Source organism: Sorex araneus, chromosome 4 (assembly GCF_027595985.1).
Source record: "Sorex araneus isolate mSorAra2 chromosome 4, mSorAra2.pri, whole genome shotgun sequence".
Classification (NCBI taxonomy): Eukaryota; Metazoa; Chordata; class Mammalia; order Eulipotyphla; family Soricidae; genus Sorex; species Sorex araneus.
In genome coordinates, this window is record NC_073305.1 from 161,375,301 (window position 1) to 161,388,517 (window position 13,217).

The 13,217-nt window shown below is 43.3% G+C and overlaps 1 protein-coding gene across 1 annotated transcript in view; it reads right to left on the minus strand.

Annotated features, from left to right (window-relative positions):
* The window catches only part of ALDH8A1 (aldehyde dehydrogenase 8 family member A1), a 33,443-nt gene extending 22,610 nt beyond the window's left edge, over positions 1-10,833 (minus strand). Inside the window, exon 1 of the mRNA XM_004609015.2 lies at positions 10,669-10,833. Within this exon, the coding sequence (XP_004609072.1) occupies positions 10,669-10,806 (138 nt within the window). The 5' untranslated portion in view covers positions 10,807-10,833. The remainder of the gene's footprint in view (positions 1-10,668) is intronic.
* Between the last annotated feature and the right edge of the window lie 2,384 nt (positions 10,834-13,217).

The following is a 13,217-nucleotide window of genomic DNA, read 5'->3' on the forward strand; positions in this document are numbered from 1 at the left end:
AGTAACAAGCTGGGTCTCATTCCCCTGACCCTGAAAGAGCCTCCAATGCGGCATTATTGGGAAGGCCGAGTAGAGAGAGGCTTCTAAAATCTCAGGGATAGGATGAATGGAGAGGTTGCTGAGACCACTCGAGAAATTTGACGATCAATGGGATGATGATGATGATCATCATCATCATCATCATCATCATCATTTCAAAATATAGATTTATGTGTGTGTTGGGGGTATGTCATACCCAAGATGCTCAGGGCTTTCTTCTTCCTGGTTCTTTGCTCAGGGATCTTTGCTCAGGCTCTTTGCTCTGGCTCTTTAGTCAGGCCATTAATGGCCTGTGTGGAAGGCAAGTGTCTTATTTCCTGTACTACTTCTTTGGCCCCTAAATATAACTAATTTCTGATGATTATGTGAAAGGGGAAATAGTCAAAATGTGTAGAAGCTATAGGACCTTCTGCTTGCTGCTGTATCATCTCAGGTGGAATTTGCCTCCAGCTGATATCACTAGGTCTATTTTGAATGAGAGGCAGAACCCCTCCCTCCTGGGTGGGTCCCATCAAACTCCACACCTGATCTGCACCATGTTAAGGACCCACAACACAGCTTCTGAAGCACACAACCACTTATACAGCCACTCAACATAACTACGCAACAAATAACATGCTACTCAGAGTTATCCTTCCTGCAATTCCATGAGGAAGAGCAGGAAGACCACAGGCAATCTCCATCTTAATCCTTCAGCCTCTTCCAAGGGAGTTAACTACAAAGACTCACCCACATAGCAGTAGCACTAGAAAACCAATGGGGGAAACTCTAGAAATCCACGAAGCTCCATGGGTGAAAACAATAGCACTGAAAACATTAACACTTGTTACTTGTATCACTTGTCATCCCATTGATCTTGGTTTTTCTCGAGCAGGTGCCAGTAACATCTCCATTGGTCCCTGTCACGTGCTACTGTAGCCCAATGATATCTACTCGCTCCAGAAACAGGAAGAGCCTTAAATCGTTTATTCAGGGTTTTGACAAAGAAGTCTGACCATCTCGTTGGTGGGCAGTCATGCAGTCTTTTGACGTCTGTCCCATGGAATCCAGTCAGTGACAGCTCTAGTCCAGCAGTCATCTCTGAATTGCATTACATGTCTGACCCATCTGATTTTTGGTGCCTTGGCAAAGGAGACAGCATCCCTGATTCTTGACCATCGATGGAGGTTGGAACTCCAGATTCCTTCTCTCACTTGAGTGAAACATGATAATCCTAGCATAGCTCTTTCGATTCCTCTTTAGGAAACCCGAATAGTGTTCCCATCCTGTTTGCATAGGGGCCAAGTCTCTGAGGCGTATGTTAGTACAGGAAGAATGGTAGAGTCGAAAAGATGTGCCCAGAGCTGGAGGTTCTTCATCCTCTTAACCACTTTTTCAACACTCTTGAAGGCGTTCCACGCTGCTCTCTTCCTCCTGCGCAGTTCTGGTGCCAAGTCGTTCCTCACATTGAGTTCTCGACCCAGGTACAAATAGCTGCTGCATTCGGAGATGTTCATTCCATTGAGAGCAAATGGAACATCAGGGACTAGTTCGTTTTTCATTAACATTGTTTTGCTGAGATTCAGCTGCAGTCTGACCTTTCCACCCTCGTGGTTGAAGTCAGCCAGCATTTGTGCTGCTTGGCTAATGTTTGGTGTTATGAGAACGATGTCATCAGTGAAGCAGAGGTGGTATAGTTGCCGACCATCTAATTTCACTCCCATTCCTTCCCATTTCAGTCATTACATGACATTTCGAGGGTGGCACTGAAGAGTTTCGGTGAAATGGTATCACCCTGACGAACCCCTCTCTTTACATCAATGATCACTTCCTTGTAGAATGGTGAAATCCTGGTGGTGAACCCGTAATACAGTTCATGGAGATTCTTGATGTATTGAGTTTAAATGTCCTATTTGGCTAGGGTTTCGATGACCACTTCTGTCTCAACAGACTTGAAGGCCTTCTTTAAATCAATGAACGTTAGACAGAGCGGCATCTTGAACTCTTGCAAAACTTCGATAAGCTTGGTCACTGTGTAAATATGGTCAATTGTGCTGAATCCTTTTCGGAACCCAGCTTGCTCACATGGTTGTCCCTAGTCTAGTGTTCTGCCTATTCTATTCAGGATGACTCAAGTGAACAACTTGTTGATGAGGGACAACAGGCAGATCAGGTGATAGTTGCTGATGTCATGGATGTCTCCCTTCTTGTACAACAGAACGGTCCTGCTGGTTTTCCACTGGGATGGAACCTTGCATTCAGACAGGTAGCATGTGAAGAGCTAAGCCAGTGTATTGACGAGTACTGGAAGCAGATTCTTCAGGTGTTCGGGTCTGACCTTGTCTGGACTGGGTGCTGTATGCATCTTTACTGATGAAATGGCAGTCAGATTTCAGAAGGGAGATATTGGGAACAACATATCCATCCTACGGAATTTGGTATGTGGGCAGGTGGACGTGGCTATTGAGGATATCTGAGTAGAAGTCATGAATAATCCTCTCCATTGCCTTTCTGGAAGATGTGATAGATCCATCGGGACATCGGAGGGCAGTCATCTTGGTCTTGTAGTTGGCGAAGGACAGGCAAGCGTTGCAAATACTTCCCCCGGCTTTTTCCACATTGGCCAACACTGCTGTTCTTCTCTCTTTGAGGTCTTCCTTTATCGATTCTCTGCACAGCTTTCGGAGCTCGGACATTAGCTCATGGCTAAGTTCTTGTTGACAAGGACACCAATGACATCGACACCTCTGTTGTCGCATGTTCTGAGGAAGAGTTCTTTTCCAGTGTCGAAAATGGCATGATGTGATTGATGCCTTCTCATTTTGGTCAGACCAATGATATTGTAATTGATCTTCTGTGCTTGCACCATCAGGTCCTCGATGGATGCTTCCAATGCCAGCATATGTGTGTTGAAAGTACAGTCATTTTAGTCCTTCTTCTTTTTGGCAGTCTAGTTCCTCCCTGAGATTTTATCAGTCTCTCCTTGCTCATCCTTCTTAAAGCTGCCGTATTGGGGGTTCTTTCAGTGTCAGGCCCATTGTTGTTACTGTTTTTGGCATATCAAATATGCCATGGGTAGCTTGCCAGGCTGTGCAGGTGGGGTACTCTCAGTAGCTTGCTGGGTTCTCCGAGAGAGATGGAGGCTTTTATGGTGGCCTCTAATCACCCTTACAGGTGTTCCCATAGTGTGAACATATTTGAACCCCATCAAATATGGTGCAGAAATTATGGAAAATGGGTATTAAGTGTCTGATGGTGTGTCCGGAAAGCAGCCAGGAGTGTGGTGGTGGCTGGGTAGTGGAGGTAGTGGAGATTGGCCGGTGAGGTATTTATCTGGTACCAGTAAGGTGGGTCGTCTGGGTGTGATCCCTGGGGCACCAGAGATTGGAGGACGCAGACAGAGGATCTTGTTTCCGGGTCTCGTTGAGCCTGGAGTCCAAGGTCACAAAGTTCTGCTTTATCTGGTTCTGTGGGGCTTCACTCACGCGTGAGGTTCAGCCTGAGTGTCTGGAAAACGGTCTGGAGCGTGGTGGTGGCTGGGTAGTGGAACTTTTCATAGTTGAAAATTACAGGCACTGAGATTCATGAGGCCTAAAGGGTCCCAGTAAAAGTACACTCACTCAGGAGAACTCCAGGACACACTGTACTTAAAATGACTAAATCCAAAGATGGAGATAGAATATTAAATGTAGCAAAATTGAAGAAGGAAAGCCCATAAGATGTCCAGCAGATACATCTAATGGGCTAGAAAAATATGGAAGAACACCATACAAAAACTCAAGGAGAGGAACACCTCACCATGAATACTCAAACTAGCTATATTCATATTTCTAGGAATGTTATGGAGCTTCACAGACAGGTAACAGCTTAGGGAATTCATAGCCTTTAAACCAGTTTTGCAAAAAGCTCTAAAAGAGCTCCTTTAAAGAATAGGAGAAACTTCTCATCATGTGCATTTTACCTAAGAAAGGTTAAAAACATATAGCAATTAATCATCACAAACTGACTTTTACTGATTTATCTTCTAATAACTGGATTTACTTTCTAAAAACTGGATTCCATGGGATGTCAAAAGACCATGTGACCACCCACCAACAACATGGTCAGACTTCTTCGTCAAAACCCTGAATGAATGGTTTGAGGCTCTTCCTGTTCCTGGAGTGAGCAGATATCTTTGGGCTACACTTGCACGTGACAGGGTCAAATGGAGACATTACTGGTGCCCACTCGAGCAAATCAAAGATCAATGGGATGACAAGTGATACAAGTGATACCTTCTAATAATTTTATTTACCACTTCTTTAAGTTTTATTGGACGAAGTTGTATGAAATAAATTTGTTATATGCCTACCATCGGGGCAAGCTGGTGGGCAGGGTGGGACCTGGAGACATTTGTGGGGAGAAGAGGACATTGATGGTGGGATTGATGTTGGAACATTGTTGAAACAGCTCTATTAAGAACAACTTTGTATGTCACTATATCTCAATAAACATTCCTGAAAAAAAAGTACAAAAGTTCTAAAGATTTTACACCTTTGGAGTGAAAAGTTCTCAAAGCTTTAGAGTAAAAAGTTTTAAAAGGCTTAAAGTTCGAAAGCATTTTTAGCTCTTATTTCTCTAATAAAGGCTCAAGGCTCAAATTTTGTTTAAAATTGCATCCTTGGAAACTCTTCTCAACTTCACATTATCCATTATGTCATCTCTTAATTACTGCTAAATATTTCACACAGGTTATTTAGTTAATTAACACATTTTTAAAAATTGTATAATGTGAGTATTGTTACTTCACAGATGAGGAAACTGAAGCACAGAGAGCTCATGCAATTTGCCAGAGATCACACAGCTTTTTTTTTTTTTTTTGAAATGCTGGCAATTGAACTCAAGCTCTCATATATGCAAAGGATTCACCTCAAACCACCTGTCAGCCTGCTATGGCATAACCCAGGATCATCATGCTTAAACACATATGAGGGTACTGGTTTCGCAGCTAAATCTAAAACTATGTTGGCAAGGTCAATTCATGAAGGCAAATAAATTCTCAGGCTGTTCCCTTCCTTTTTTCTTATGGGCAGTCTCTAATTTAAGCAAACCGGTAGTTTCTTCTCTTCCTCTCCCCACTCATCTGACTGATTAACATGTATAAATCACTTACAACCCTGTTGACAACAAGTCCTGGGTTAACCGCACAATCCTTCCTCACAGACTTTCTGCAACTATAAGCTTCTTTCTAGAATCACCTGGTCTGACTCAGCCACCTGTACCTGTGCTGACCATTTCACCCAAAGCATGATCTACAGTCCTCTCTCCTTTTCTTTATGCACAGTGCATCACCTTCAGCAGTGCTCACAAAATTAAAAAAAAAAAATTCTTGTCTGTAAGATAACATAGCCTCAGGTAGTTTAGGTTTATTGGCTTACTCCCATCACAGTGCTCCCATTCCTCTGTGTTTATTTGTAACTTCTTTGTGTTCTGTTAACTTAAAAATATTGTTTTTCTGTTCTCTTTGAGTCCTCTGCATAGTTTATTCAGAGCCATGTCCTTTTGTAAGGGCACAGGAAGACTGTAGCAAATGCTATGCTTTTGTAACTTGACTCTACATGTTCTATTCCTCCTGGGCATCTATTCTCTCTCGACCTAAGCCTCAGAGGCCCTTACTTCCTAGCACCCCCAAAAGCAGGGTCTCGACTAGGGAAGGGACGGATCCGGGGCAAGCGGTGAGTTATGTGCTACCCTGGCATTGAGATGGGCCTGGCCAAAGTGCTTAATGCTTAACTGTAAGTTAAGAGCTTTGCCATGGACAAATGCTGTCATGAACCAAGAAGCAATAACTAGATTTGGACCCTGCTAGGGTTAGGAATGATTAATCTTGCCTGAGCGCTGTAGTCTGAGTCTGTGGCAAGAGTCAGGAGAGCTGCCTTACAAGCCCCAATGTATCTCTTATTGTATCCATACAAAAATAACTAGTATTAAGATGTAGATGGAGTTTTTGGACTGAGGAAAGGAGAAAAACACCTTAAGAGGTATTTAGCCTGCTGACAAGTCAGGAAGGGCTTTGGAATGCCCCTAGGTGGTGTTTCCTTTGAACCTGGTGGGCCCTCAGGAAGGGCTTCCTTATGTTGATTTTGATACCAGACTGTGTGTGTGTGTGTGTGTGTGTGTGTGTGTGTGTGTGTGTGTGTGTGTGTGTGTGTGTGTGTGTGTGTGTGTGTGTAGCCTAGAGGGCAAGGAGGAGAGAGACAAGTGTGGGAGGAGGGGGGGCAGGGAGAGACTAGTGAAGAGGAAGAGAATCCAGAGAGCGGGGATGGAGTGAGGAGCTAGGAAGGGAGAGTGCTGGGGGAGAGAGAGGAGAGAGGAGAAATGGGGAGCTCAGAGAGACTGGAACAGGCGCGTGGAGAGAATGGAATAAATGGCAACTGATCAGTCAACTGGCTTGGCCCTCGTTTCCTCCTCCATTTGCCTCATGGCCCGGGCTGCCCTGGATGGGCGAGGAGCCCAGGACCGACCCCCTGAAACCCCGGGGGCAGCCAATGGGGAGAGCCCCTGGGGCTCTCCCTCAGTCTTCCCCTGCCAGATGTTTTTTTACACTTGTCTTTATCTTAAATGCCTGGAGGCCAGAGAGATAGCTCAAAGGACTGGATACATGCTTTGCATGCAAGAGGCCCCAGTCCAATCCCTAACAACATATGGTCCCTGAGTACTGCTGAGGAAGACTCCTGAGCACAGAACCAGGAGTGGTCCCTGAGCACTGACAGGTGTGGCCCAAATAGCTACCCCTAAATTTACGGAAAGATGGTGTTTTCACCTCAAAACTGCGCCCCTAATGTGACCTGTAGACTTGAAGAAGAGATGGACTTTGGTGCTGGTCTTTACCAAATGCTGAGGATGGGAAGATGTGCAGCTCTTCAGTATGAAAAGTCAACAGAGAAATCTTGAATTCTTGTGAACAGAAAGCTCAAATCGAGTCAGAGTTTCTGAGTTTCCATATAATTCAAGTCGTGGCATCTTTTGACTCATGCTTTATATCCAAGTAATATAGAGTACATATGTACTAACTTCTAGGCAAAATACTATGAAATAGGTGGTTTTATTATACCAGTTTTATACAAGAGAAGAAAGCGGTACATGGAGATTCAGGCCATAGGTCCAAAGAGATAGTAAAGAAGTTAAGACACTCACCTTGCATGCGCCTCACCCCGTTCAATTCCAGCACCAACATGTGCCGTTCCTGAGTACAGAGCCAGGAATAGCCCCTGAGAAGTGCTCCATGTAGTCCCAAAATGCCCCCAAATGCCCCCTTGCCACAAAGGTAAGGTCACAGATATTAAGTGTTGTAACTCATTTTTTGCTAAGGTTAAGGCTCTGGAGGTCTTCGGCCATGGGAACTCTGCTCGGGGCAGGGTGGGAAGCTGGAGCCCATCCCTTCCAAGGGGCCCCAGGGAAGACAGTCAGGCGCACGGGCCAGAGACTCTCTGTGTTGCTCTCTTCCGGAGCTTGCTTTTAAGTGTCTGGATGTTGGCCTTTGATGGGGGGGGGGGGGGGGGGCAGGGGCATTGCCTGGGTGTGACTGCCTAGCTACTGGAAAATGAGAAATATGGGTGGAAGAGGCCCAGTCCCGATCCACAGCCATGCTCAAGGCCCCTCTCCACACGTTCGGACGAGCCTCACGCATGAAGGTATGGGCAGAGGAACCCAGGTGTGCAGGACCTGGGGCTGAGATCTCCAAGCCTGCTTGGATCAGGACTGGGCCTCTTCCACCCAGACTTCCCATTTTCCAGTAGCTAGGCAGTCACACCCAGGGACTGCCCCCGGCGCCCTGTAATCCCATCAATGCCCAGCATCCAGAGACTTAAAACCAAGCTCCCCGAAATCTTATAGCCTAGTTCTCCCTCTGGGAGAACCAGCAAACTACGGAGAGTTTCCTGCCCACATGGGAGAGCCTGTCATGCTCCCCGTGGTGTATTCATATGCCAAAAACAGTAACAATGATGGGTCTCATTCCCCTGACCCTGAAAGAGCCTCCAATGCGGCATTGTTGGGAAGGACGAGCAAGAAGAGACTTCTAAAATCTCAGGGATAGGACAAATGGAGACATTACAGAGACTGCTTGAGAAATTTGACGATCAATGGGATGATGATGATGATGAACTCATTTTTTAAAGCCATACAGTTTGACTGGTTTTTGCTTGTGACTGCAGTGACATAATCCAAATGCCTCCACATTTAGGGAGTTTGTGTGTGTGTATTTATAATCACTATAAATCAGTTAATATTAATATTTATTACTATAAATCAATAATTAATGTTAATAAAGTATAATTATTAATGTTAGTTAATAGATGATCAATTAATGTGTGCGAGGAATTGTGTTAGAGAGAGAGAGAGGCCATTGATCTAAGTATCTTAGCATCACAAAGTTAAAACCCAATTCTTGGTGAAATAATATTATTCATATTCGGACAGTTCCTGTTAAAGGGCTTTGTGAAAGCAAAGCATAGGACAAAAGCTGGATGAGAGGAAGTGACTGTTGATTGTGCTGTGTTGCCCTTTTGATGGTGAATGTATTTTCTTTTTTTTTTTCTTTTTTTTTTTTTGTTTTTGGGTCACACCTGGCAATGCACAGGGGTTACTCCTGGCTCTGCACTCAGGAATTACTCCTGGCGGTGCTCAGGGGACCATATGGGATGCTGGGATTTGAACCCAGGTCGGCCGCGTGCAAGGCAAACGCCCTACCCGCTGTGCTATCACTCCAGCCCCTGGTGAATGTATTTTCAAGCCTGAACAAAACTTGAGGCTCAGTGGGTAAGAGAGAGTATTTGCAGATTGGAATACTAGGAGTTCCCAAATGTCTCTGACTGTCCAGGAAGGTGAGTGTGTCTGTTTCTATTTTTCTGAGACTGTTTGAGCTGCAGAAAGTATTTCTGCAGCAGTCAGTGTGTTTTCATTTTAAAGGCATTTTGGAAAACATTCTGAGACAAGGAAGATTGTCTCAGGTTGACCTGATTGAGCCGGGTTATAGCTCTCCTGTGTTATTTGAAGCAAACAAAACATGTTATATTGTAATCTGCAGATTAGCCAATACTTATGGACTTTAGTACTAAGTCTGAAGGTTTTTTGTTAATATAATTCACATGGAAATATCATTAGAGAAGAATTAGTTCTGTTTTTTTAAAAAATTGTACATAATTATTTATGTATGAAAACCCCATAATTTTCTCTTAAAAGTATCTAGTTCTTTGAGTTTGAACAAATTAAAGCCCATGGAGATTAGACTGTCACTGTCACTGTCATCCCGTTATTCATCGATTTACTCGAGCAGGCTCCAGTAACGTCTCCATTTGTCCCAACCCTGGGATTTTAGCAGCCTTTCCTTACTCGTTTTTCCCAACTATTAGAGGCTCGTTTCAGGGTCAGGGGAATGAGACCTGCTATTGTTACTATATTTGGCATCACGGGGAGCTTGACAGTTTCTTCCATGCGGGTGGGATACTCTCAGTAGCTTGCCGGGCTCTCTGAGAGGTATATATATAATTATATATATATATATATATATATATAAAATTCCCTTTATGATGGCATAGACTAGTGTTTCACAATCATTTTCCAAACATGACCCCTTGTGACCTTGCTTTCTACTCTTCCTAAGCCTTTCTGTTTTACCTGGATTGGCCCCAAATCTTCTCCCATGACCTTCATTTTACGTGGTTTTCTCCTGTGGCACCTTGAAACATCCTGAGGGTTCTTCCGGGGGTCATATGGCCCCCAGATGAGAAATGCTAAACTATGTACATGAGCCATGTTCATCTCTAAAAATTTATTTAGCTTCTTGGTGTAATTATTGATAATCAATCAAATAAATCTCACATGTTCATAAAAATCTTCCAAATACCATTATTTACACAGCCCTAGAAAAGATGTATGTGACATGAAGAACTTTGAATAAGACAGTAACAGTTTCAACTCCAAAAGTATCTAGGAATTGGATTTTGAGTTTCGTCATTTAAATGGCCGGCTTTTCCGAGTGAAATTATGAAAAATTTTGAATTTAAAAATAAAAAATAAATGGTCGGCTTTGTTTTATTGGGTGTGTTGAAGACATGAGGAACTACTAGAGGATAAGAAAAAGAAAAATCCTGGAGTTTTCAAATTTTGTTCCTATTAGCCAAGTAACATTTTTTTTTATTTTTGCAAAGTAACACATTTTCTTAAAAATTAAAAAGCATACATATTGGACATCTAGGCAACAATTGACAGATAAAGGGGAGATTTTCTCCTGCCTTAAAAATCCCAATCATTTTCCCAAGCAGCGCTGTTTCCAAGACACCTCTGGAAGATGGCCATATAGAAGCTCCAGGCTGCTCTACTTCATTATGCAGGCAAAAGTCACTGAACTTTATGACAGGGAACCAAAGGTTCTTTTACACTATGACCATTTCTAAAATTAGCCATTCTCTTCCACTAATGATTAATGGGCTCTCTTTTTTTTCTTTCTCCCAAACCCCTTTGCTTCCAGAAAGTTAAAAGTTTCATTAAAGAGAATGCAGTTAAATTAGCTAACATATAGTTTAATTATATAGCTACTAACCAAATTGACTAAAATGACGCACCAACCTCTTAGGCACATTTGCATTTTCTCTAGGTGAACTCACTCACCTCTTCTTTTCCACTATCTGGTACTCTGCAGTACACAGTCCCTGTCGATGGATCATAAGAATCTATATATGAGCTGCAAGCGGAAAATTTTCCGTCTATGAAGTTTTCCAGCACCAATAGCTCCTTGCTTCCGGCCATGGTGAAGAGACTCCCGCAGCACCTTGGGCTTCCGCTCTCTGGGGTTGTCCTCCTCACCTCTCCTGCTCAGGGTTAGTTCCCTCCCCGCCTCTTTTCCAGCCCCTGAGCCCTCCCCGCCCGCCCCGTTCTTATTTACCAATCTGTGGAAAGTGGGATGGGCCAGTCATCTGGCATCTGCGTCATCTCCCAGCTTGGAATAAAGAGAGGTGACAAAATTTCAGACTTCTAGCTAATATAAGAAATGCATCTTATTAGAGCAATAGAAACATCTTTTGTTAGGGCATTTGCTCCTTGCTCTTGAAATGATTTAGATGATAGAAGTGAAATGGTTATCTTCTGGCCCGAATAACTTGTTCTACGTAACTTCTTTTACCGGCCCACTACTCAGACCCACCAGGGTTCTAGCTGCCCTTCCTTCAGTTGTTTCTGGCAATACATGGCTTTCAACCACTCTGAGTTTGTGTTAAAAGAGTGACTTTTGGAAAGTCCCTAGAAAGCCATAGAAGGGCAGCTGATGGCTGGGGGAACCAGCAGCATAATAAAGGGGTTGGAGCTTTCTCTCTTTCTTCATGTGTGGAGGAGAGAGTTCTGGAAGGCTAATCCATTGCCTCTGGCTAACAAAGGTAACCTCTTATAGCCTACTTCTCCCTCTCAGAGACACCAAGATATCAAGAGAAACCAAGGTACCAAGAGCATCGTGCCAGCACGGCAGAGCCTGGCAAGCTCTCTGTGGCATATTCGATATGCCCAAACCAGTAACAATTATGGGTCTCATTCCCCTTACCCTGAAAGAGCCTCCAATGCAGCACTGCTGGGAAGAACGAGTAAATAGGGGCTGCTCAAAATGGAGACGTTACTGGCGCCCGCTCGAGCAAATTGATGATCAATGGGATGACAGTGATACAGTGATAAGAAATGCATATTATTGTGCCGACCTAGTAGAGCTGGTATGTACATCAAGGCCTTTGAAGGTCTCTCAGTTTCCAAGCTTGAGGAGCAGGGGTGGGGTGGGGAGGGGGCATGGCTCAGTGGTCAATGCACCTTCTGGCAAATGCAAGACTGATGTCCCAAGTAAGGTGAGGCCCAAGTGAATAGAGATGATGGTGACTCTGCTCCTTAGGACCTTTCCTCACTGTCACTGAATCTCTCTCTTCAGAGCACTGCTCCTGAGCATGCAGTCAAGTGTGTGCCACAGTACAAACAAGCACACCCTACTCCAACGGCGTCTCCCGATGTGCAAAGACCGCACCAAAATGTGCCAGCACCACAGCCAAGCAGAGGTGTGCGGCCCTCCCCAGTTGGTCCTACACAAGAATACAAGTTTTACTATTTACTTCACACTGGACTGTTGTGTGGATTAAATGACTGTGCCGAATGAGTTTAATACAAACGTTTCAAAATTCAATTACTATTCTTCATTTGAAAGAGTCTCATTTAATTTTAAATATGTGATTTTGAATTTGTATAATCAGTCTTTTCTTTATTCACATTTCCAGCTCTTAAGTGCATATTAAAGACTAAAATATTTCACCAGGTTAGTTTGTATTGTGTAGACTATTTTAATGCAAGGTGTTAATAGGGGAAATGGGATGTAGGAGAGATCTCTGACTATACTTCCAGCTGTGTAACTCTAAAGGTATCCTTCCGAATAGTCTATTTTATAGTCATGCTTTAAACTTTTATTATGTCATATTTTATAAAAGCAAAAGAATATCTGTAACTAATGTATAGATCACGAAGAAAAGTGCATGGACACATCCTTCAGTAATGAATTAGAACGTAACTAACAGATACATGTGATGTTACCTTAAATCTAGTTAATATGATACCCCGTGCTTGAGCAAAAGAAAAAAATCTTTTATATTTTTGCTTTGGGTATACACCCTACCGTGCTCAGAGGTTACTACCAACTTTGTTCTCAGGGGACTGTGCAATGTCAGAGACTGAACACGGGCCTTTTGTACAAAGCTTGTGTATAAGTCCTTGGACCTAGCTTCCTGAACAATGATAAATTTTGAAATCAATCTTTTCTCGAAAAAAACCTCATGCATTTGCATATGTCTGGTTTGGGATAAAGTGAAAACCCAATTTTACCGTTTTTGTTTGGTTTTGGTTTTGGAGCTACAACTGCTAGTGCTTAGGGCTTACTCCTGGCTCTGTGCTCAGTATTCATAGTCTAAAAAGGGGTGCTTACTTTATTTAAGGCATTCTAAAGCTGAATGATAACTACACTTCTCTAGAGTCAGTCAGTTAGTTGCCTATATATCTTCTTATTAAAAGACATTTTATTTATTTTTTTATTTTGAGGCCACACCCAGTGATGCTTAGGGCTTACTCTTGGCTCTGCACTCAGGAATTACTCCTGGTGGTGCTAGGAGTTACCATGTGGGATACTGGGGATCAAACCTGAG